This window comes from Drosophila pseudoobscura, chromosome 4 (genome assembly GCF_009870125.1).
Source record: "Drosophila pseudoobscura strain MV-25-SWS-2005 chromosome 4, UCI_Dpse_MV25, whole genome shotgun sequence".
NCBI lineage: Eukaryota > Metazoa > Arthropoda > Insecta > Diptera > Drosophilidae > Drosophila > Drosophila pseudoobscura.
In genome coordinates, this window is record NC_046681.1 from 9,905,743 (window position 1) to 9,927,386 (window position 21,644).

The 21,644-nt window shown below is 44.0% G+C and overlaps 8 protein-coding genes across 12 annotated transcripts in view; 4 read left to right on the forward strand and 4 right to left on the reverse strand.

Moving 5' to 3' along the window:
* The window catches only part of Mcm10 (minichromosome maintenance 10 homolog), a 29,981-nt gene extending 23,483 nt beyond the window's left edge, over positions 1-6,498 (forward strand). The window contains exons 3-4 of one of the 2 annotated variants that reach the window (XR_004469572.1): positions 6,200-6,336; positions 6,406-6,498. The gene's annotated coding sequence lies outside the window, so the exon portion shown is untranslated. Of the gene's footprint in view, positions 1-3,890; positions 4,254-6,199; positions 6,337-6,405 lie in introns of those variants that run through there. The other variant, XM_033380989.1, reaches the window with a different exon arrangement.
* On the reverse strand, positions 588-1,834 carry LOC4818072 (transforming growth factor beta-1-induced transcript 1 protein-like). The gene has a single exon (XM_001357452.4). It carries the CDS (start codon positions 1,440-1,442, stop codon positions 909-911), a length of 534 nt encoding a protein of 177 aa, XP_001357488.1. The 5' UTR covers positions 1,443-1,834; the 3' UTR covers positions 588-908.
* Positions 3,733-5,208, reverse strand: LOC4818002 (uncharacterized; the record flags this gene model as incomplete). The annotated part of the gene is made up of 3 exons (XM_033379761.1): positions 3,733-3,843; positions 3,936-5,046; positions 5,105-5,208. Coding segments are annotated over 2 exons (816 nt in total), but the record flags the coding sequence as incomplete, so codon positions are not given.
* Positions 6,499-6,541: 43 nt separating the features above from the next.
* LOC4817880 (uncharacterized) lies at positions 6,542-7,708 on the forward strand. The gene has a single exon (XM_001357450.4). The coding sequence runs from the start codon at positions 6,567-6,569 to the stop codon at positions 7,536-7,538; it is 972 nt and encodes a 323-aa protein (XP_001357486.3). The 5' UTR covers positions 6,542-6,566; the 3' UTR covers positions 7,539-7,708.
* Oscillin (glucosamine-6-phosphate isomerase Oscillin) lies at positions 7,626-10,636 on the reverse strand. 3 transcript variants are annotated; one of them, XM_001357449.4, is made up of 6 exons: positions 10,312-10,636; positions 9,826-9,930; positions 9,630-9,757; positions 9,027-9,568; positions 8,700-8,763; positions 7,626-7,879 (listed from the first exon to the last, which is right to left on the reverse strand). In XM_001357449.4, the coding sequence occupies exons 2-5, from the start codon at positions 9,921-9,923 to the stop codon at positions 8,707-8,709; spliced, it is 825 nt and encodes a 274-aa protein (XP_001357485.2). In that variant the 5' UTR covers positions 9,924-9,930; positions 10,312-10,636; the 3' UTR covers positions 7,626-7,879; positions 8,700-8,706. The 3 variants fall into 3 exon arrangements, with proteins under 3 accessions (XP_001357485.2, XP_015035577.1, XP_015035576.2); XM_015180091.2 differs by lacking the exon at positions 8,700-8,763 and having other exon boundaries at positions 10,312-10,626; XM_015180090.2 differs by lacking the exons at positions 7,626-7,879; positions 8,700-8,763 and adding an exon at positions 8,450-8,599 and having other exon boundaries at positions 10,312-10,635.
* A 1,308-nt stretch (positions 10,637-11,944) lies between these two features.
* Positions 11,945-15,801, reverse strand: Lam (Lamin). Its single transcript, XM_015180089.2, has 3 exons — positions 15,652-15,801; positions 14,586-15,043; positions 11,945-14,497 (listed from the first exon to the last, which is right to left on the reverse strand). The coding sequence occupies exons 2-3, from the start codon at positions 15,034-15,036 to the stop codon at positions 13,095-13,097; spliced, it is 1,854 nt and encodes a 617-aa protein (XP_015035575.2). The 5' UTR covers positions 15,037-15,043; positions 15,652-15,801; the 3' UTR covers positions 11,945-13,094.
* Positions 15,802-16,086: 285 nt separating this feature from the next.
* Hel25E (ATP-dependent RNA helicase 25E) lies at positions 16,087-19,020 on the forward strand. Its single transcript, XM_001357447.4, has 8 exons — positions 16,087-16,234; positions 16,443-16,697; positions 16,758-16,981; positions 17,049-17,232; positions 17,301-17,419; positions 18,165-18,296; positions 18,388-18,790; positions 18,850-19,020. Exons 2-8 carry the CDS (start codon positions 16,499-16,501, stop codon positions 18,861-18,863), a joined length of 1,275 nt encoding a protein of 424 aa, XP_001357483.2. The 5' UTR covers positions 16,087-16,234; positions 16,443-16,498; the 3' UTR covers positions 18,864-19,020.
* On the forward strand, positions 19,020-21,573 carry LOC4818078 (glycoprotein endo-alpha-1,2-mannosidase). Of its 2 annotated transcripts, XR_004469337.1 has the most exons (4): positions 19,020-20,276; positions 20,331-20,559; positions 20,629-21,355; positions 21,481-21,573. XR_004469337.1 is itself a non-coding variant. In XM_033380384.1 (3 exons), the coding sequence occupies exons 1-3, from the start codon at positions 19,309-19,311 to the stop codon at positions 20,899-20,901; spliced, it is 1,470 nt and encodes a 489-aa protein (XP_033236275.1). In that variant the 5' UTR covers positions 19,020-19,308; the 3' UTR covers positions 20,902-21,442. The 2 variants fall into 2 exon arrangements, 1 of the variants encoding a protein (XP_033236275.1); XM_033380384.1 differs by lacking the exon at positions 21,481-21,573 and having other exon boundaries at positions 20,629-21,442.
* Positions 21,574-21,644: the final 71 nt, after the last annotated feature.

Sequence of the window (21,644 nt, forward strand, 5' to 3'; positions counted from 1 at the left end):
TTAAAAGCATTTTCATATATTAGAAAATTTATGTAGAAGATTCGTGAATGTCAGGAAGATAGAATTCTGTGATGGTTTTTATTTGCCTTTTTTTTAAATCTTCCACCCGCTTTGTTTCTTCGTCTTGCATTCGAGTACGAGCCAGATATTGAATATTTCGCTCATCCGAAAGTGCTGATTGGTGCTATGGACAAAGAATTTCCACATTGTCACGCGGTCAAACATAAAAATAAGTCAGATCTACGCGCAGAAGCTATTTCAAATTGAATTTCAAAGTTGCCTCATTCTAAAGCAAACCCCAACAGTTGTAGGATAATCGCTTGTTTCCATGAATTGGAAAAATATTGGTTTCCAAGATATAATTCGCCTAAAAGAGATTTTTTACAATTTGTATTCTCACAAAGTATGCCTCGAGAGAGACTTCGATTTGATTTACTTTAGAAAAAAGCTGTCAATTTGTTCTTCATTCACGAAAATATGAACTGAGAGATCTGGAATATTAAAATTACTATGAGGAATAATACTCTTTTGAGTAGTCAATACTTATGCTCTATAGATCGTCGTGAGTTATTAAAACTTGCATTTGATTCGTGTTGTTTTTGGTTCTTTATTCAGTGTAGTGTACTTTTGGGTGTGGTTTAGGTTGAAGGTTGGCAGCAAATGTATTCCGTGGTTGACTGCCGGCGGCGGCGTCGAGTGTGAAGATGCAAGCATTTATAACTTCCGATTGTTCAACTCTGAAACGAACATCGAATTATAAATGCTTACAGCAGCAATAACAATTGCTGAGGGTGACGGTGATTGGTGTTGTATTTCAATCCTGTTTGTTGGTGGTTTAAGTTGTGAGCCACAGGTTGGATGCCAGCAAACATCCATGCGCCGGAGGTGAGGAATGCAAGTATCGGGAATCAGTCGCAGGCGGGACAGATCGGCTGGCCCCCTTCGACGGTGAAGTTCGGTGTGGTAATGGGATTGCTGCAGCGGTTGCATCGGAAGCAGTCGTGGTGCCACTTGACGTTCATGGCGACGATGGCGCTGGTGGTGATCGGCTGCTCGCACTTGGCACACTTGTCGGCGAAGAGGTTCTCGTAGTCCTGCTTGCAGTAGGCCTTGCCTCCCCGCTCAAAGAAGGGCTGGTTGGACAGCGGCTTCTTGCAGGCGCCGCCACAGCAGAAGCATTCCTCGTGCCAGTTCTCGCCCATGGCGACGATGGTGCGCTCCAGGATCGGCTTCTTGCAGCCGGCACAGGTGTGGGTATAACGCTCGATGAAGCACTTGGTGCAGACGGGCTCTCCGTCCTGGATGTTGAAGGCGGCATCGTCGATCGGCTGCTCGCAGTGGCGGCAGAGGAAGTGCTCCGGATGCCAGGTCTTGCCCAAAGCAGTGACCATCCGCTTGGTGATGGCCTGGTTGCACTTGTGGCACACAATATTCTCAGTCATCTTGGCGGCTGCTTCGCTGCTTTTCCTTGCACGGAAAATATCTGTTACTGTATCTTCGGTCTCTTCTTCAACGGTGTGGGATGGCTATGGATCCCTTCAGTCTTCTGTAGTGTGTCGTTTCGAAAAAGTGCCAACAAAATGATTGGGTTTACGAAAGATGAAAAGTATTTCACAGAACTACAGATCAGACTGAATATACAAAATTTTTTTTTTAATTTTGATAATTTTTTGTTTTTACAGAGCGAAAACAGAACATATGAATTTGGTGAGACTCGAAAACTGAATGAGAAAATTCTCATGAAACGATATGGCTTCGCTTGAAATGGTATGACCTACTGGGTTTCGAAAATTTTCACTTCGAATAGGGCCTACTTTGTGGATATGTTTACTACGAAAATATTCCGAAACGATACGGATTTGTTTGAAGTGGATCCAATCTGAGTGAATGACTTACTGGCTTTGGCAAATTTTCATTTGTATTTTCTTAGATAGAGCCTACTTTGTGGATCAGTTTAATTCCAACTAAACAGCAGGAGTATTTCGCTTCCCCCAATTTTGGAAATGATAGTAAAGTCACTGTCGATGTATGCACATATCTATCATTTATTGCAATATATGTAATTAATCAAATAAAATTATTTTTAATTGTGAAATTGTAATGGTAAACACTATATATGTATTAGAGCCATGTATATGCTGGGACCCCATGGCCATAATAAGTTATTAATCCTCTAAAATTGGTAAAAAGTCAGAAATCTTCAAAGCATTTTTCTGAGAACTTGAACTGATGTCCTAGGTCATGCTACTTGAACAATATTCTTAAAAAAATATTCAAAGGTCCTATTTGCATCGAATTAATTCAAGAATAATTGTCCCAAAACTAAGAATACACTGCCCACCAAAGAATATACGTATTACTGTTGGGAATTGTGCTTTGTGCGGGATGTGTCTTACTCTTCGATGGGATATACCCGAACTTGCTTGCCACAACGTCATACCATCCTCATCTAAATTCCCCACAATCAAATCAAATTTTGGTGGTTGCTTCAGGCTTGGTTTATTTTTTTTATAAATAATTTATGACCATTGCTTTCTTTTGAAATTCAAACTCTCGAATTAGTCACACCATCAACCATTATCAAATTGCCTCAAGATGGGAAGGAAAGCGCAAGCCCTTAAGGGTTGCAAAACCCTCTCTAAAAAGCAAATGCGAGAGATTGCAATTCCTAGAAGGCGCTGCTAAAAATGTTAGCAATTAATAAAATATTTTTCTACATTTATATGAAAAAAATTTAATTAAAGAAGAAATTCTTAGGAGTTCCCGCTTAGTCCGCAATTAACACCCCGCTACACATGCGTGGAAGTGGCATAACAGGGGACCTGGTCCTAGTCCTGGCTCCTTCTAGAAAGGGTGGTGGCACCCGAAAGGGCCATCGTGTGGTATGTGCCACTTCTTTTGTTCCCCGACTCGATGGGGCAGGGCATTGTTTGTGGGGATGCAATGGAAGTGGAAATGGTGGCAGGACATGTCACAATTTGGTTTTGTGCTTTGATGCGTTGCAAGGAATTCCAAATTGCAGCGGGCGCCCCCGTTTGGGTGCCATTTGGATCCGATGGTTGCGGAGAGCTTGTTATGTAAGTTGAAAGGGAATTTGTGTCAGGATGGGGATGGCGTCGCATCGCGTCTGCAGATGTCTGCGTATGCGGAGTGCGTGTGCCTCCCCAGCTACAACTCCGGATCCAGGCTAACCTGGGCCCGGCCCATAATTATTTTTATTAAATATTACACCATGTTAATATGCGATAATTGCTTCGCACTTTTTAATTGCTCCAAATGCAAGTGGTGCAACTTTTTGGCACGTTTCTGGGACAAGTTCAAAGTGCTGCTGCTACCGCTGCCCCTTGGGGCAACATAAATATCCCTCCAACTTCAGTTTGTAATTGCCAGCGCAGTTGCATGACCCACAATCATTTATTTGGGTTGAGCTACGACTACGACGACGGCAACGCTTTTCCCCCTGCACTTGGGAGAGCTACTCGTATTTTTTCCTAAATTTAATTAGTCAAAAGATTAGATTAGGAAAGTGCTGAAATGGTTTGTGGCAGACCATTGTCAGAGCAGATTTAGGGGATATACAATACTATAATGAAATATGTGCGTGGATTGTTTGGGTTACATTTGTAACTGACAATTGCCTTAGAAGTTTAAGAGGATACATTATGGAGAAGAAATTTACTGTCTGGAGTGGTTTTTTACTGGTTTTAAGCGAGGTTCAATCAGTTTTGTATCACTCATTTCGCCTTTTAATAAAGACTTGCGTGGAGAAAGACACTTTAATAAATACAGAAGAACTACCAGAACATCCCAGAACTTTACTCCAGCTTTATTCTGAAAGGAAGACTTTAAATTAAATAGAATTAAATATCAAACTAAAAATATTCTTATAGAAACCAGCCCCAAGGCAAGGCAGAGCAGGATCAGGAATTACATACCGAGGAGCATACACAGGAGCAGCCACAGGAGACAGGACACGTATGCGGAAGACGTCGCAATCAATTACGGGCCGGCCGCAATCGAGGCAGCTTAATTATTCAATACGTTGGTTGGCTTAAACCGGCAGCCAGGGACAGGGAGGCGAACAAAACAAGCGAAAAAAGGGATGCCGGAGGCGGGCGCATTGAACTTTGATTTGGGCCAGTCCCGAGTCTGGACTCGGGAGCATCATTGAACATCCAGTCAGTTGGCCAAATAGGAGGCGTTTGCAGATTGGGTTTAATTTAATGGAAATAAAAACAGTATATGTACAATTAGAATTAGTGTAACGACTAAATTAGCTAAGTGAACTAAATCTAGGGGGGTTGTTTTCAGTTCGATCAGGTAGGGGATCTCAGTCAATGGGGATGACCCCCAGATGCGAGGGAGTCCCTTGCTGATGCTGCAGGGAGGTCCACCATCACGGGACTCCCATCTTGCAGTGAGTCTGCTTGTAGGGGGCTTTCCGGCTCGTCTTCGCCCAGGAGCCATTCATTATATAGAGGCTTATGTGGCTCCTTCGCCTTGTTGCTGGGCTTCTTCGAGGAGATCAGGGTGCGGCGATTCAGACGCTTCAGTTTCTTCTGCGAGGTCTTGGTCTTCTTTTTGTGGGCCACCTTGAGGATGGTTTCCCGCAATTCCATGCGATAGCTCTTTAAAGTGCTCAGCTCTCGGGAGAGGTCATCATTGTTGGGAGCTCTGTTCTCCTGGTTGCCATCGGCATCCTCCTCGTCCGTTAGCATCGTCGCCTCATAGTTTTCCCAGGGACAGCGGGGAGCCCTGGGACGATGGGTCTGCTGCAGCTTGAGCAGCTCCTCTGTGAGCAGCAGCTTGGCTGTGGCCCACTTCATCGTATGATGGTTCTTGGCCGGCAACTGCTGGCGATAGCAGAACAGTTGCAGAGGCAGATTGGTATCAAGCTTTGGCGCCTCCGGCTGCTGTTCCACGACTTGTTCTTGCTCTTTCGGCTTGATGGTCTCGATGGGGCTGGGAGTGGGCGTGGGTGATACCTTGCGATCGATACTGTTGCCCATGTTGTTGCTGATTTGCTGGTTAATATGTTTGTGACAGCTGCAACTGATGCTCACTCAGTTTTATATTTCAAAAGCATCCGTAAAGATTTTCTTACCTGCGCCCATAGCACTCGAGCTTTACCTGCGTTTCTTCCCTATGGTATCGCTTTCTTTCATGTCCTGTCTTGGTCGATGTTTTATGGTCAACACCTGGCACGGATTACTATCGTTGACAAAATGCAATTACATAAGCCTGTGGCAATCCATAACAACATTAAATCCTTTCTTGCAAACTTACCCAAAAATAAGGCCACCTACCTGAGCCTGATTCCGTTCAGATAGTTGGGATTTTGTTTCGTGTAGCTTTTACCTGTAAGAAAAGGCACGTGACCACTAATGATAGTAGACTTGGGGCTTGGAACTCTTATAGACACTAAACACTTGGCCAAAAAAGAGTGTTTCTGCTTTTACATTGCTTAAAAATACCCAATTGACAAAATTAAGAAAGCTGTTTGACACTTCAATTTCGATGTACATATATCTTAGCTTATATTAGATGTTCGATTTGGATCTAGTATTAAGACAAAAAGCTTATAATTTATAAAGGCGATTACAAATGAAAATTATCGATAGTGTTTCACCAAATTGTTTTGAAGTATTTCACTTGATGAACAAATCTGTATTTTGTTTGGAAATTTAAATATTTTAATTAAATACATATGTCATTTTTGTTTTGCATTCGGATTATGTTACGATTTAAGAAGATTTTTAAGATTTACGGTTTGCGAAAACCAAAACACCCACTTTTCGGTTTTCGAAAGCCGGAGAAGGATTGACAATTCTGAATATGAATATTTAAATTCTTTGCACTTGTTCGCAGCATATCGATTTGAGTCGAATCGCTATGAATGTTGGTAACCGTCTTCAGTCTATAGTGACGTTAATATTATAACGCTTTAGTGTTATTATACATAACTCCTTTTAGTCTGTTTATATACATAAATTATAAAGAAATAAAGATAAGCACCTATTCGTATTTGAAATTACAATAAAATTGGCCAAACTTCAAAAGGTGAACAGTCCAACAGATTCACTCGAAATTAAACTTTTCTGTAAAATAACAAATTTAATCGACGGAATTAACAAATTCCGACGCGGCAGCATTCGTTAGCTTTAATTTGTTCTGCTTCTTCGGTTTTTGATATGTTCAGATGCAACTTTCTGCAACCTGCTGGCTGAAACTATTGCCGTATAGATACTAACGCCCTAAAAGGAATGCAAATTGTCTAACAATACAGCGATCACATACACCCCATCTGAGCATCCCAAAAATATCTGCAAACATCAGGTAAACTGAAAACTAAGAACCCTAAATTTACAGATAAGAATACCCTGTTTTGGGAATACCCCAAAAGAGCTATGCCTGACCTCACATTGGTATCATGACACGACAGGATTGATAAGTAGGCAGGTCATTAGAGTGGTCCTATCTGGCTACCTGCCCAAGTCCTAGCCGACATATATAAGCCGCAGTGCGTGATCACAGCCACATCACTCGTTTATCAACTCTTATCGGCCATGGACAAAGCGCAGACCAAGCAATTGCTGATGTACCGCACGCCCAATGAGGCGCACAATCAGATCTTCATATTCAACTCTCCGATTGACTATAAGGACCAGCAGTTGATTGTGTACCAGCGTCCAGGCGTCCTGTGTGGAGAGAACGGCTTTGGCTATTGTGTCGTTTACAAGCGGGATCACTATATCCTAAACAATCCGCCCAACTTCCAGAGCCCCACCAAGAGGAGCTTTCTCAACGAGTGCATCCGTCAGCTGTATCTGATGAACGGTCTGGTTCACAAGCTGTACTGGGGTTCCTCGAGTGCCTCGCTGGCCACGCCTCGCGAGCTGTGGCACCAGGTGGACAGTTGTCTGCAGCCAGAGCGGATCACCAAGAAGATCGAGAGCCTGAAGCGGGTGAAGCGACAACTGTTCCGGGAGCCAAGATGTGGACGCAAGACCACAAAGCCGGTGCGCGGCAAAGTGTGGGGCACCCAGGTTTTCAGCTTTCGTCCAATGCGCGAGAAGATCGGACGGCGACACATACGTCGTGGCTTCCTGAGGCCCGCCCGCCAGACGGTGCTCCAGCAAATGATCTGCGAGAACCTGAAGCGCGAGATGGTTTGCTCGCCGGCCGTCTGCCAGACCGTGATAAGTGCCGCTGAGGGCATCTTCAATGTGAACGCAAGCGTCATCAGCGACATCTGCAGCTACCACAACAATGCGGCCCGCCATCAGCCTGCCGTGGAGTGCCGTCTTACATCCGGACAGGTGAGGCTGAGAAACAATGAGGCCTGTCGGCTCACGCAGCGAGCCAAGCGTTTGGAGGAAATGTTCATACACGAACAGGTGCGTCGCGCCGTCCAGAACCATCAGCTCATTTTGGAGGAGTCGGTTCGCTCGATTTTCTATGCGAAGGAACTGTTTCGCCTCATCGAGGATCACGAGGAGTTCGTCTGCACCGACAAACAGATACTGTGTCGGCGTTGAGCAGATGGAATCGTACTACGAGCAATTGGCATAGCCACGCTTCTTCCACTAGGTCTCATTTCTTTTGTATAAACTTTATATATAATGCATGATTTGTTAAAAAATTTTAAAAATAATTAGGAATACATAAAAAAAAACAGATTACAGATTTCTGGACAATTTACACGGCAGTTAAACTTCTACAGATTTTACTTTCATCTTAAATGTCTAAGCAAGTTGATAAAATGTTGATCTTCTTTGTAGATCCTGTCCACATATAGTTCCTCCTAAAAGGAATGAAGGTTCGAAGGTTACGTCGTCTTCTGTTGCTCTATTAACTTGGAATGCACATCCATCAGGCTCTGTAAATATGTTTAATATGTGAAATTAGTTATAGAATTTGTGTAAAAACGTCTATTATTTTGCCCCAACTTATGATTTCCTATTACATGTAATTTCTAACTTAGATCTTTACAGTTTTAAAAATTGTTTGCTCAAAACTCGTATTTAAGAGATTGCCTACATTTTTGTGCTTATATTAATTGTAAGATTGACTGCATAACATATCATATAAGATCATATTTAATTATTGATTATAAGGACCATTTATTCTAACAGATTTATAACAGCCAAAAATATGTTCAGAAAACGATTTTCCATGTATGTACTAATTTTATTAATTTAGTTCTTTTGATTTACATTTCTGTTGGATTTTGGGATTTTTATTTTTGTTATTGTCCAAGTTTTTGTGCATTTTGCTCAACAATCTGAAAGCATACTTATAGCATTCTGCGTCATGAAAAGTGTTTAGAAGTACTTATTTTCTTGATGTTATGAATTTATACAGAATATTGGAAGTCCAGCCTTCGATTAAAATCCTAAATTTGCAATATTTGAAAACGATCATCAGTGAGGGTCAGTTTTTTCTCCGATTTTCCATCTCTTAAGCACATTTCCGCTGCAGTCAGGTTTATATAATATTCGTTAAGGAATTAATTTTTGCATCTCTTTGGCAATTTTGAGCCTCCTGACTATATTATATTCCCAATGTCGCAGTCTTATATTTCATTTTGCTTAATCATCTAGAATTTGCGGCAAGCATTAAAAAAATTGCATAATTTTAACTAAATTAAATGTAAATACAGTGTTGAATCTAAGTGGATATCGGGGGCGATACTTTACTTATATCTCAGTTTTTGTAACCATCCTGTATGGCGGCGCCTTCGTCTATATCTCGAAGAATGCCCTGTGAAATTGTCAAATCGAATGGTGGAAGTGGAAGTGGGAGGCCAGATAGGCATTAACAAAGTTCTGTTTACTTAATTTAATCAGCTCGTTTACTCGTAAAACTGCAACCATTAAAGCCCTTATATGTAACCAAAAACAAACTGTACAAAGTTAACTAGTGCAAGCGCTAAATGGGTTAACAATCCCAGCACCTTTATCGTCTTCCCTCATACCAATCTAGGCGAAAGTTTCTACAGAAGATAGGGTCGAGGGCGGGCATACCTTGAAGTACTTCACAGTCTTGACACGCAGCTCCAGCGTGGCATCCTCGTCGCAGATCATCAGTGTGTTGGCATGCTGCTGGAAGGCGCTGACCGTCCACATATGGTTGACGCCCTCCTCGATGGCCTTGTACAGGGCAAAGGCTTTGTGGGCGCCCGTAATGAGAATCATCACCTCCTTAGAGTCCATCACAGTGCCAACGCCAACTGTGAGAGCCTGCTTGGGCACCTTGCTCATGTCGTTGTCGAAGAACCGGGCATTCGCTTCCAGCGTATCCTGCGCCAGGGTCTTCACACGCGTACGTGAGACCAGCGACGATCCCGGCTCATTGAAGGCGATGTGACCATCAGGACCAATGCCGCCAATAAACAGCTCCACGCCGCCGGCCTCCTTGATCTGCTCTTCGAACTTGTTGCACTCGGCCACCAGATCGGGAGCATTTCCATTCAATATATGGACATTTTGTGGTTCTATATCAATGTGCTTGAAGAAGTTGTGCCACATAAAGAAGTGATAGCTCTCCTGGTGATCTCTGGGGAGACCTGTGATGGGATAGCGTATTTAGGTTTATTTGATTCCCTGTCAGCATCTGCGAAGACTCACCCACGTACTCATCCATGTTGAAGGTCTTTACATACTGAAAGGAGACCTTTCCCTGCTTGTGGAATTCAATGAGCTCCTTGTACATTCCCAGCGGGGTAGAGCCAGTAGGCAGGCCCAGTACAAAGTATCTGCAAATGAGAGATCATATCGTTAACTGTCATACTCGAATGATGTCAAATCTGAACAGCCCTCTTACCTGTTCGGACCCGGCTGGAAGTCATTGATGCGCTTCATCACATACTTGGCTGCCCACTTGCCAACCGATTGGCTCGTTTCCAATATAACCAATCTCATCTTTTAGCTGAAATAATTTTGAAGAGAATTTTAGGCAAAAATTCAGGTCGAAATATGTATTACTGTCTGTAACACCATATGGAATAAAATGAAGCGACAAACAATCTCATACGGGGTTTGAAAACAATTGATAACGATCACTTATCGCATTAAAACCCCAAACAACACGGTTGGTAACACTGGCCAGGATTAAGATTGAGAGAGGGGAGGGCGAGGCTGTAAAGATTGCGGGCACATTTCTCCGTTTGTTTTTGAATAGTTCAATGAAACTGATAAGCCAGTCCGATGATTAACCCATTTATGGAGCTGGCCCCACACACATACACAAAGCACTTTCATTCTCACTTTGAAACCTGGCTGCACTTGAGTTTCACGGACACTCACTCACCTCCGAATCGGTCGTTACTGCAAACAGCTGCCTATTAAATGCTTATTACTGCTCAAATAGAGGCGTATCTATATCTGTATATATTCTGCGGGTGCTTGACAGTGCCGGGCAGGCGTCGAACTTGGAGCGGGTCTGTCTGGTGCGAGACTGGTGCCTGCCGCTTTAATTTGGCTGCCAATTTATGCATTGCGTTTGAGCGGCGATTAGCCTGTGTTTGCGGTTGCTACTCCGGCGCTCTCTGGCTTGGCTGATAAAGGGAAGTACAGGCATAATTGCAACGAAAACAAAAGAATTTGCAGCAACCTTGAGATACTTTCTGTTATCGCAGTTCATCGGTCATCGGTTTTCCCTTTGTGAAACGTCAGCTCCCCCTCTCCCTCACCCCTCCTACATTCAGTTTGATGACCCCAACACGGGCCACACACGAACCTTCATTGTGTTTTTTTGAATTTGCTCATTTATTACATGGCAACTACTCAATTGCTACATATTGGGAGAAAAATGAGGGTATGGACAGTGGGCGTATAGGCCCGGAAAGTAAAACGCAAGCAAGATAAAATGCACCTTTTGCCTATATACCTTGACGTTTTTGCCTGTTGTCCATACCTTTTTTTATAGCCCATTCAAAATTACGACTCATTTTTTCGTTTCAAGAGAGAGCAGCAGCGTGACTCCAGAAAACTCTATGCAGTTTAATGAACTCTTTCTCTCTGTCAGTTTTGAGTGGCTTGTGTTTGAGTGTTTCTTCAGGGTTGTCGAATATACACCTTATTTAAATCGATCGCCGCATGAAAAAAACTCGTATTTATATTAATATAAATACATATATTCATTAGCAATTGCGCTCACGCACAATGACATCAAAGCGTTATTTAATCTACCGATAATTCACTCAATTATACATATTTTTGAGTGACACCTCGATTACCACATCGCCCGTTCGACATAGGAATTCAAATTCCAAAAATAATTCGTCACGGCGAATGAACATACAAAAGAGATGACGAAAGAAGGGCACAAATGAGAAATTGAAATGCGTACCCTACACATATGAGAGATAGATCATATAGTTTATATAAGTTTAATAGCAGTTTCTTCATTTATTTTTTTGTTGAGGAATTGTTACACAGGAAAATATATAGATTCACTATAAGAGTTTGAAGGATCGTGTACTTAACCATAGATAGTATTTAGTACATAATATGTACTATGTCCATACCACAGTTTTAAAAGATACTTAACGCAAACTATTTTTCGATACTGCTCTAAAAAGTCCATTCGTTTTATTCAATTATATTCCACGGCAACAATTTGAAGAAAACTAGTTTAATATGAGAAAACGCTTTAAGTTACATACATATATGCTATTCAACTACAGAATGGTCTGTATTCGCCTATCTGGTCTATGTAAACTGAAGTTCCCATAACAAAAGCAGCGAAAGTTAAGATATATCCACAACATTTTGCCAGGTTTCACAGGAATATTATACCCTTAATGGGACACACCATACATATGTATTGTATGATTTGTACAATCTTTTTTTCATCTAATGAGCAGATTTACAGACTTTTTCCCCGACTTCAAAGCTTATACATATGAGAAATGCCTTACTCACAAGTTAATACCCATACATGTTGATCAATAAACATGGTTTTTCTTTATTTTTGTTGTTTTATCAAATAGAAATTACATACATAAACATAAATGTACTTATATTTTACGTTCCGTTCTGCACGTTTCTTCTCATCTTTTCTTTTAAAATAGTTTTTGCTGCGTCGCGGCGATGATACATTTTTAGGGGCGACCACGCCCCAGCCATAGAAAATGCAACGCATCGCTTAGCCGTACGGTTTTTTCTTGTTGTAGTTGTACATTTTTGTTGGTGTTGCTTTTAATTAATGTATTGTTTTTTCCTGGTAAATGTGATTCTTGTTCTAGAATCGGCTGCAGGAAGCCCAATAGAACCGGTCTGGGCCTGGGAGAAAGCGTCGGTTGAGAGTCTGGACCGGGATCTGGGGGTATCTATATGTTTAAAAATATATATATATTGCCGGGCTTCTTGTCATTTTTCGTATGTATTATCTGTTCTATAGTATATAAAGTAATATTGTATTTTATGCGGATTGTACAAAAAATACTTAAATAAATATTTCTGTTGTCAGGAGCATCTTGGTATTCCTCTGGTTTATGCACTTTTTGCTCGTTGTTGTTGTTTTTCTTGTTAGTGTTTCCTTAAATATCTACTTGAATTGCTTATGGAGAAAGAAGAGTGCGCCCAAGTCCATCGAACATATTGTCTTCTTACCAATATCTTCAATGTTCTTCATGGCACAAATTCAAATACAAAAAGTGTGTTTTATGCATGTATGTTCTAGATGGTATACAAGAGTGATATCGATCGGTCCATATATACCAAATAAAGCTTACAAAAAGTAGTTAATGAATGTCTTTGAACAAAGGGGAACACACAGAACATGAAATTTAGAAACATTAAAAAGGGAAATTAAAGCGAAATGTTATAAAAGGGAAACATATGTAATGGAAACGGTAAACGTGGATAGGATTGGGTTTGGTGTATTCTGACGAAGACGATGGATTATCGCTCTCATGGCTGGTGGAGCAGATCAACACAAATGTTTTTTGTTTCAATTATTGGCGACACGGGCCACAAAAAATAACTTAGTATTACTACAAATCTGTCTCTGTGTGTTTGTGTGTGTGTGCTGCTGCGGTGTTTTTCTGTCTGTATGATAGATAAATCCGTGTGCTTTCGCGCGAAAGATTACATAATGGCACACTTCTCGGCGGACTGCAGGGGATCACCCTGCTGGTGGTAGAGCTGCTCGTTGCCATCGACCGCGCTGATACTGCGACGGCGACTCTGACGGGAAGAGGAAACATGGGTGGAAACAATCCGCTTGATGCGATCCAAATTGGCCACAGTCTCGCCGTCAATATTCAGCAGAATCGTCTTGGTGTTGTCGCCGGTTATCCACTTTTGTTGCTTCATCACAATGTTGGTGGGCGGCTCGTGCGTGGCTTTGCTATCCACCGACCATACAGTCACATATGCATTCGCGTCGATCTTCACGGAGCGATGGAACTTGTACGTGTTCGATGGCCCATTCTCGTTTACTATGCGCTGCAGCTGCCAGCCGCCGATGGCCACCTCTTCGTTGCCCTTGTTGAAGATCTTCACGAACTTGCCCTCCGGATCGATTTCCTTAATTTCAATATTACCCTTGGCACTGGCCGACACATAGTAGTCCGAGACGCTGCGATCCTCCGACTCGTCCACAAAAGTGCGCTTGCGCTTCAGCGCACCAGATGGTGTGCGGCGCGACGGCGTAGCGCGGGTGCTGCTGCGAAGCGATTGACTGAAGGACTGAACGGTGGCCGTGTTGGACGGTGTTATGTTCAGGCGATGCTCCTCGCCCATGAGTAGCTTGTCGTAGGCGGCAATTTCCAAATCCAACGAAACCTTGATGTCCATGAGGTCCTGGTACTCCTGCAGCTGCTGGGTCATCTCGTCCCGCAAGCGGATGAGCTCCCTCTCGAGCATGGCCACTTCCTGGCTGTGACGCTCGCGATCGTTATCCAGCTGATGCTCCAGCTCGCGTATGCGTCCGTTCAGCATTGAATTAGTCTGCTCCAGATCGCTGATCTTGGCATTGAGGCCGTCAATGCGCACACGAGTGGTGCGCTGCTCCTCGATGGACTTGTGCGTGGAGTTGTTGGTACGAGCAGCGGTCTCCTGCAAGCGGCGGATCTTGTCCTCGTACAGGCTCTCGATGTCATCGCGATTGATGCGCATCTGTTCCTCGTACTGGGCACGCAGATCCTGCAGAGATTGCTTGAGCTTGGCATCGTACTCGGACGAAAGGCGGCCGTCGATCTCGCTATACTCCGTCTGCCGCAGGCGACGCGAGTCGTTGATCTCCTGCACATGAATCTGATCCTTGAAGGAGAGCTCCTCGCGCAGGCTCTGGATGGTGTTCTCCAGGTCGACGCGAGTCAGGGTCTCAGACTCCAGGTTCTTGCGCGCCTCATCAAACTGCTTGCGTAGCCGCTCCAACTCCTTGAGCGCCTCCTTTAGATCATCAATAGCCTTCTTCCGTTCGGCAGCGGCCTGGTTGTATTTGTTGCTCAGCTCATTGGCACGCGACTCGTACATGCGGGCATTGCCTGCGTATGGAATGGAGGGATGGTATTGATTAGATTCAATTTAAAGATACTGCTGCTGCTACTGCAGCTGCGGTTGCTGGAAACTCACCCTCGGCCGTGCTGCACTCCTTGTTCAACTTGTTCAAATTGGCCTTGAGCTCTTCGTTCTCCTCCCATATCCGCTTGAGATCGATCTCAGCGCGGGCCTTGTCCCGTGCCGTCTCATCTAGCATACGGCGCGTCTCGACCAGCTCGCCCTCGTAGATGTTCTTGAGGTTCGTGGTCTCCCGGGTGGTGGTGTCGCGGCTGGTCTGCACCTCGATGGTGAGGCGAGTGTTCTCCGTCTCCAAGTTGCGCACGCGATCAATGTAGGTGGCCAGGCGGTCGTTCAGATTCTGCAGCTCCACCTTCTCAGCCACGCGGGAGTGCCGTGTGGGACTGAGCGGGCTCGAGGCTTGCTGCTGCTGCTGAGGCACGGGTCCCACATTGGGCGGCAGTGGGGTCGAGGTGCTGCCGGGCTGCGGCGTGGCGGCGCTAGCACGTCGGGTTTTGCTCGACATTTTTGCGCTGTTAAAATGGAAAACAAGAAACACGTGAGTTCGTCTGGGACCGGATCACGACCTCAATATGCTGTTAGCGTATGCTTTCAGCTGTTTTATTTCCTATTTGTTGAACTTTTGCGCGGAACGAACGACAAAAGCAGTAAAGAGAGCACTGATAAAATTCCAAACAGCACACAGAAATCTCGAAATAACAAACAACTCAAAAGAGGCAGAGAGGGAACTAGTTTTCTCACACTCTCTCCCGCTCTCACCGACACTCATGTTTTCACTCAGTCGACTGTACTAAAGCGGACGAAAAAAAATGGAGTGAGTGGTTTTGTCGGCGTTTGTTTATGGGCGTGGGGGTGCGGCTGCCAAACATGAATTTAACCCATTGCACTTATTCCCTCTTTATTTAAGCCCGCTGTACGGCTCGTAACGCATTAAAAGGTTTTCAGCAATATGGCGATTTTCATTCAATATTTGCGGCATTTTGCTGCAGATGCAAGCGGGGGGGATTTCGATTTTGAGTGAAAATGCCGTGCACTTTTCACAACCCGATTTGTCTGATTAACGTTGTACTTCGACCAAATTTACATGTTGCAGGTTGCGGAAGTAAAGTAGCTGACTTACGTGTGAATTAGTATAGAACAAAATATGCACAAATTGGAAAATTAAATTATTTCGCTGCAGGAAAAACGCGGCCCGTGAACTTGAAATTGGTCGATTGATAGAAAAACTATCGTTGTGGCTACCGATAACCGCATTTCCAGAGGGTATTTTTGGAAAGACACCGATAGTAACAGCTCTGTTACCGATCATGTTATTTTACATTTTGTAGACATTTTTTACTTGAACCTTGTTTTAGACATAATCTAATAACAAGAAGACCCTAAAATACGCATATCTTGTAGAAAATTGATTCACTAATCGGATAAAATTATGATGGCATGGCTAAATGTTCTATATAGCTAGTAATATTCGACGGAATATCAAAAACGAGGAATATGTAAAATAGAACTAATTCGTCAGTATATTTACGGTATATTTTTTTTAATGCGACGGTATGTTTCGGTATATTTATAAGGGTCAGACGGTATATTTTAACGATAAATCTGCGGTCACACTCATCTCTGCGTCACGTTAAAGGTTTTTTTATTGTTGTCAGAAAATTACTTAAAAACTAAACTTCAGAGCGAGTATTTGTGTGAAATAGGTGAGTCGAGATTGCAATGTGTTTACTGTAAAAGGGAAGTGTGCAAAGTTGAGGTATTTCGCGATATTTTGCAACAGAATTGACATGATTGGCGGAAAAACAAGATGGCGGATGGTACGCCGGCACCGGTCCCGCAAAAAGCGGCATTTTTTCGTACAGAAAAAACACATGTAATTTACACGAATCTTTTCGATTGATTTTTCCGCAGCATTTGCAACCAATCTGTATTAGGCGACGTAAAGTAAAGCTCAAACTAAAACAAAAATGGCCGATAATGACGATCTTCTCGACTACGAGGATGAGGAGCAGACTGAGACCACTGCGGTCGAGAACCAGGAGGCGCCAAAGAAAGATGTCAAGGGCACTTACGTCTCCATACACAGTTCTGGCTTCCGTGATTTTCTGCTGAAACCAGAAATTTTGCGTGCCATTGTCGACTGTGGTTTTGAGCATCCATCCGAAGGTAAGTACTCCCTGCCTTTTGCCCGGTACAGTTTTTTACAATATGCACACGCAATTGCAGTTCAGCACGAGTGCATTCCGCAGGCTGTACTCGGCATGGATATTCTCTGTCAGGCTAAGTCAGGTATGGGCAAGACGGCTGTCTTCGTGCTCGCCACGCTGCAGCAGCTCGAGCCCGCCGACAACAACACCTGTCATGTGTTGGTCATGTGTCACACACGCGAGCTGGCATTCCAGATTAGCAAGGAGTATGAGCGTTTCTCCAAGTATATGCCCACAGTCAAGGTATGTTTGCTTTGATGACCATTTAAAATGGCACATCTTTTGAATGTTGTTATTTTGGTGGCGCTAGGTGGCTGTCTTCTTTGGCGGTTTGGCCATACAAAAGGACGAGGAGACCCTCAAGAGCGGCACTCCTCATATCGTGGTCGGCACACCCGGTCGCATTCTGGCCCTGATACGGAACAAGAAACTGAATCTGAAGCATTTGAAGCATTTTGTACTTGACGAGTGCGACAAGATGCTGGAGCAGCTAGGTACGTTTTCTACAAGTTCCCGATCCCTGATCTTCAATATTTGCTGACTATTTTTTCCCTCCCATTAGATATGCGCAGGGATGTGCAGGAAATTTTCCGTAGCTCACCCCACGGAAAGCAAGTGATGATGTTCTCTGCCACATTGAGCAAGGACATACGTCCCGTGTGCAAAAAGTTTATGCAAGATGTAAATATCAACGTGTTCATAACCCAACTGCTCGTACTTCTCCTCGCATCCACTGCTATCACGACAATTAGTTATTATTTTTGTAAACTCTATTCAGTATCGATACGTATCCGGTACACCCTCCTCCACAATTGCTACATAAGCCACCACACCATATTTGTAAATGGTTAAACGCGTAAACTCCCCCAAACGTGAACGGCTCGCTTGAGCATAACTAAAACCCAAAGAAATGTTAGACGAATGACTGCCAGAAACCATTTTCTAAATGGTTAAACGCGTTGAATGCAAACGTAAACGAAATATAACTAATACCACATATGCAACCTGCAATCCGCGACACACATCATACACCTAATCGCAATGATTTAACGACCAACGAAACGGAAAAGCGAAAACCAATATAACAAGAACAGAAAAAAAACAAATGAGAGCAACAGCCGTGGACTGGTTAAGATGAGAGACTATGCGAATGCCGCTCAACTGCAAGCTGCACACTTCACTTCACGCCGCAGAGTGATTGATTGATTGATTGAATATCTATCTATGTCTTCGGGAGCAGTCCCGGCACGGTCCAGAGTACTACTAGTTGATGAGATATGGTGGTAGCGTGGCCGTATGTAGAAATTTCTAAACATATTTGTTGTATGTTTTGAGGCGAGCCTAGTTTTAGTTGTATTTCTTTTCATATCCCCTAATCGTTTCCCTTTCAAAATGTGCTGCGCCACAATCTATTTCCGATATCTAGCCCATGGAGGTGTACGTCGACGATGAGGCCAAGCTGACTCTGCATGGCCTGCAGCAGCACTACGTTAATCTCAAGGAGAACGAGAAGAACAAGAAGCTGTTCGAGTTGCTCGATGTGCTCGAGTTCAACCAGGTAAAACGCAACGAATCGCCCCTCCCTTTGATTCATATTTCCCCCCGATGCTCACACTTCTTGAGGTTATTTACACACCCATTCCGTAAAGGTGGTTATTTTTGTCAAGTCGGTACAACGTTGTGTGGCCCTGGCGATGCTGCTGACCGAGCAGAATTTCCCAGCCATTGGAATCCATCGCGGCATGACACAGGAGGAACGGTTGAATCGGTATCAGCAATTCAAGGATTTCCAAAAGCGCATTTTGGTGGCCACCAATCTGTTTGGCCGCGGCATGGACATTGAACGTGTGAACATTGTGTTCAACTATGATATGCCCGAGGACTCCGACACCTATCTGCATCGTGTTGCCCGTGCGGGTCGTTTCGGTACCAAGGGTCTGGCCATTACCTTCGTCTCGGACGATAACGATGCAAAGATACTTAACGAAGTACAGGATCGTTTCGATGTCAACATTAGTGAGCTGCCGGAGGAGATTGACCTGTCCACATACAGTAAGACCCAGCATTATCCTTATTTATTGAAATCTAATGACTATCCTTTTCCTTTCCAGTTGAGGGACGCTAGAACATTTTAAAGTGCATGGGGATACCACGGATACCCAAAATACAAAAAAATGCACATTGAATAGATACAAATAACCCTAAAACCCCATCTTTTATAAAACTCTACTTTATAACTAAATAAAAAAAAACCTTTCAGACTTTGTTTTGACGTACACTAATCGATGTGTGTTCCACTTATGTATTCCTGTCTGCACAAAAACATTCCCGTCGAAATCGAAAGCCGGAACAGGCTGCAGCACTGGAATAGTTTGCAAGCGAGCGAGTGTCCGTTTTTGTCAGGACATGCGCAATGGCTATGGAGCTTCCGGCTGCTGCTGCTATTGGGCAGGGGCTGGGTGTGAAAAATCAAGCAGCAGCAGCAGTGAAACGGAAGGACGAAAACATCAGGCAGGCCAAACGCGACCCCAAACAGAATGTGAGGATAAAAATGCACATGGCAAACGAAAATGCTGCTGAAAAAGTATGTGAAAACCCGACGCAAGGTGAAGATTGTGCTGCTGCTGGCGATTGTGGGTCTGCTCGTAATCACCATCATTGTGCTGGGCTCCACTGGCCGCAATGCTGCCATCGAGCTGCTGCTGGACGAACGATTTATTGCACGGGCATATCGGCCTGGTGACAAGCACCAACAGCAGCAGCAGCCGTTGCAGGAGCAAAAGCAGCCGCCTGTGGCGGCGGTGGGTCTGCTGCAGCCGCAGAGGGAGAATGGTGTGATTGTGCCGGAAAAGTACGACGAACATAAGATCAAGGCGCGCATCATACAGAACCGACTGGACCAGATAAAGCAGCAACAGCAGCACGACCACGAGGCAGAGCAGTCGCGTACCACCCTGGAGGTGGCAACCACGGCCGTGCACATATTCTACACGGCCCCAGTGCCCTGGTACAAGTCCAAGAAGCCACCGCCACCGCCCGCTGAGCATCCGAATGATATGCCCCTGACGACGACACCCAAGGCGGTGCGAATACTCAACACTGCCTTCTATCCGGCTTTGGGTCTGTACAAGCCCAGCGTGTCGCTGCTCTCACAGCACTTTGAGAACATCCGTAGTTGCGGCATTGGCGTGCTCATCCTCAGCTTCACGGGCAAGCCGGCGGAGACGACCCTTCTCCATCAGATCATTGACCTGGCCCCGCAGCACAATCTGACCGTTACCTTTGAACTGAGCGTGGCCGGGAATCAAAGTGTGGAGTATGTGCGCCAGCAGTTGCAGGAGATTGCCGGCTTCGCCAGCCTACCTGGCTTCTATCGGGTGTGGAGTCAGTCGCGTGGGGCCGCCATGCCCGTTCTGTATGTGAGCAATGCCTACAAGCTGAGCGACAGCCTGGGACGACTGCTATGTCGGACACCGTCGCAAGTGGATCCCGACGGACTGCGGCGAGTGCTGGATGGTTTCTTTATAGGGCACATAAGGTGAGAATATGTCCTGTTCCAGTCCTGAATACAGAATTTGAATCTTCTCTATAGACTCAAGAGTCATGCGGATGTGATGCGTCGCCTCTGCTTCGATGGCTTCTACAGCAAACTGCCCAGCAATGGAGCTGTATTCGCCAGCACCTGGAAGAACTGGTCGTATCTGAAATCGTATGCCCAGTCATACAAAATGATGTTTGTGCCGACAGTGGGTCCCGGGTTTGCGGAAAGAAATAAATTCCCCCGCCATGGGGATATACAGAGGCATCGCAGCAATGGACGCGTAAGTGGGAGGAGAACGAGATCTCTTCTTTGAGCCTATATATATTGTAATATGTTCCTTTCGTCTCAGTATTATGGCGTGGCCTGGCGTACGGCTATACTCAATCATGTGGGCTTCATCAATATAGCCAGCTATAACAATTGGCCCGATGGCAGCCAGATTGAGGAGGTGATGCCGCGTGCCGGCTTCCTGGACTACAATCCTGGTTCGAGGACCAAGTATTTGGATCTGACGGCCCACTGGGTCGGTAATTTTCTAAAGACACGTCAGGAGGCGGCTGCAGCAGCTGCCCCCGCATCGCCCCAGAACTGTTACGAGCTCCTCAATGGGACAATTTGCTAGAGAAGTTCCACACAATGAAATCTTCCATATATGGATAATACTAGTGCAAAGTCGGTATTTACTTTAGAAGCAATATATCTATAGATTGCAGGCCACACAATTACTTTCCAAACTAAAAAAAATAAATACAGCCATATATCGGTCAACTATTACATATATATATATATATGATATATAGATATATAGAGAGAGATCAAGCAATATATCTTTAAGTAGTGAGTGGTTAACATTAGTACGAGACTATGCTCAAATTATATCCATAGCTAGAGCCACACATTTTTTGGAAACTTTATTAGCTTTCGATTATTGTAACAATAATAAGAGGATGAACGAATGATGACGGAACAACAATATCATAACATAATGCCATGCCATATTATATAGAAATCAAATGAATGAAAACCAATTATCTATGTTATATCGGATATATACTAAAACACTTGTTAAACAATTGGTACTTGACAAATTTTAACTTTACTACCAGTAAAAATATATAATTAAATTACTTTATCTAAGCTTTAATAGTTTAGTGCCAACAAAATGATTATAATATAAATTATTATTTATTTTTATGGGCAGCATCTTGATACCTGATATTTCCCGCTAACCGCTATCGATGGCTCTCAGGAAATTGAAACGGAAGCGAATATCCGATATGGAATGTTTCATGTCCCTGTTTTTGTCCTGTCATTAAGACTGTCATTAAAGCTGTCAACTGTTCCATTCCCATCGTTCCTTGACAG

Bases quoted from the DNA above. Each gene is read 5' to 3' on its own strand.
- Hel25E (XM_001357447.4), top strand. From the start codon at position 16,499: ATGGCCGATAATGACGATCTTCTCGACTACGAGGATGAGGAGCAGACT. The intron at 17,420-18,164 runs GTAAATATCAAC...TCCGATATCTAG, and splicing joins GCAAAAAGTTTATGCAAGAT to CCCATGGAGGTGTACGTCGA. The intron at 18,297-18,387 runs GTAAAACGCAAC...CATTCCGTAAAG, and splicing joins ATGTGCTCGAGTTCAACCAG to GTGGTTATTTTTGTCAAGTC.
- LOC4818072 (XM_001357452.4), bottom strand. From the start codon at position 1,442: ATGACTGAGAATATTGTGTGCCACAAGTGCAACCAGGCCATCACCAAG.
- Lam (XM_015180089.2), bottom strand. From the start codon at position 15,036: ATGTCGAGCAAAACCCGACGTGCTAGCGCCGCCACGCCGCAGCCCGGC. The intron at 14,498-14,585 runs GTGAGTTTCCAG...TTCCATACGCAG, and splicing joins GGAGTGCAGCACGGCCGAGG to GCAATGCCCGCATGTACGAG.
- LOC4818078 (XM_033380384.1), top strand. From the start codon at position 19,309: ATGCTGCTGAAAAAGTATGTGAAAACCCGACGCAAGGTGAAGATTGTG. The intron at 20,277-20,330 runs GTGAGAATATGT...TCTTCTCTATAG, and splicing joins TTCTTTATAGGGCACATAAG to ACTCAAGAGTCATGCGGATG. The intron at 20,560-20,628 runs GTAAGTGGGAGG...CTTTCGTCTCAG, and splicing joins GGCATCGCAGCAATGGACGC to TATTATGGCGTGGCCTGGCG.
- LOC4817880 (XM_001357450.4), top strand. From the start codon at position 6,567: ATGGACAAAGCGCAGACCAAGCAATTGCTGATGTACCGCACGCCCAAT.
- Oscillin (XM_001357449.4), bottom strand. From the start codon at position 9,923: ATGAGATTGGTTATATTGGAAACGAGCCAATCGGTTGGCAAGTGGGCA. The intron at 9,569-9,629 runs GTGAGTCTTCGC...ATCCCATCACAG, and splicing joins CAACATGGATGAGTACGTGG to GTCTCCCCAGAGATCACCAG. The intron at 8,764-9,026 runs GTATGCCCGCCC...ACAATTTCACAG, and splicing joins AGACTGTGAAGTACTTCAAG to GGCATTCTTCGAGATATAGA.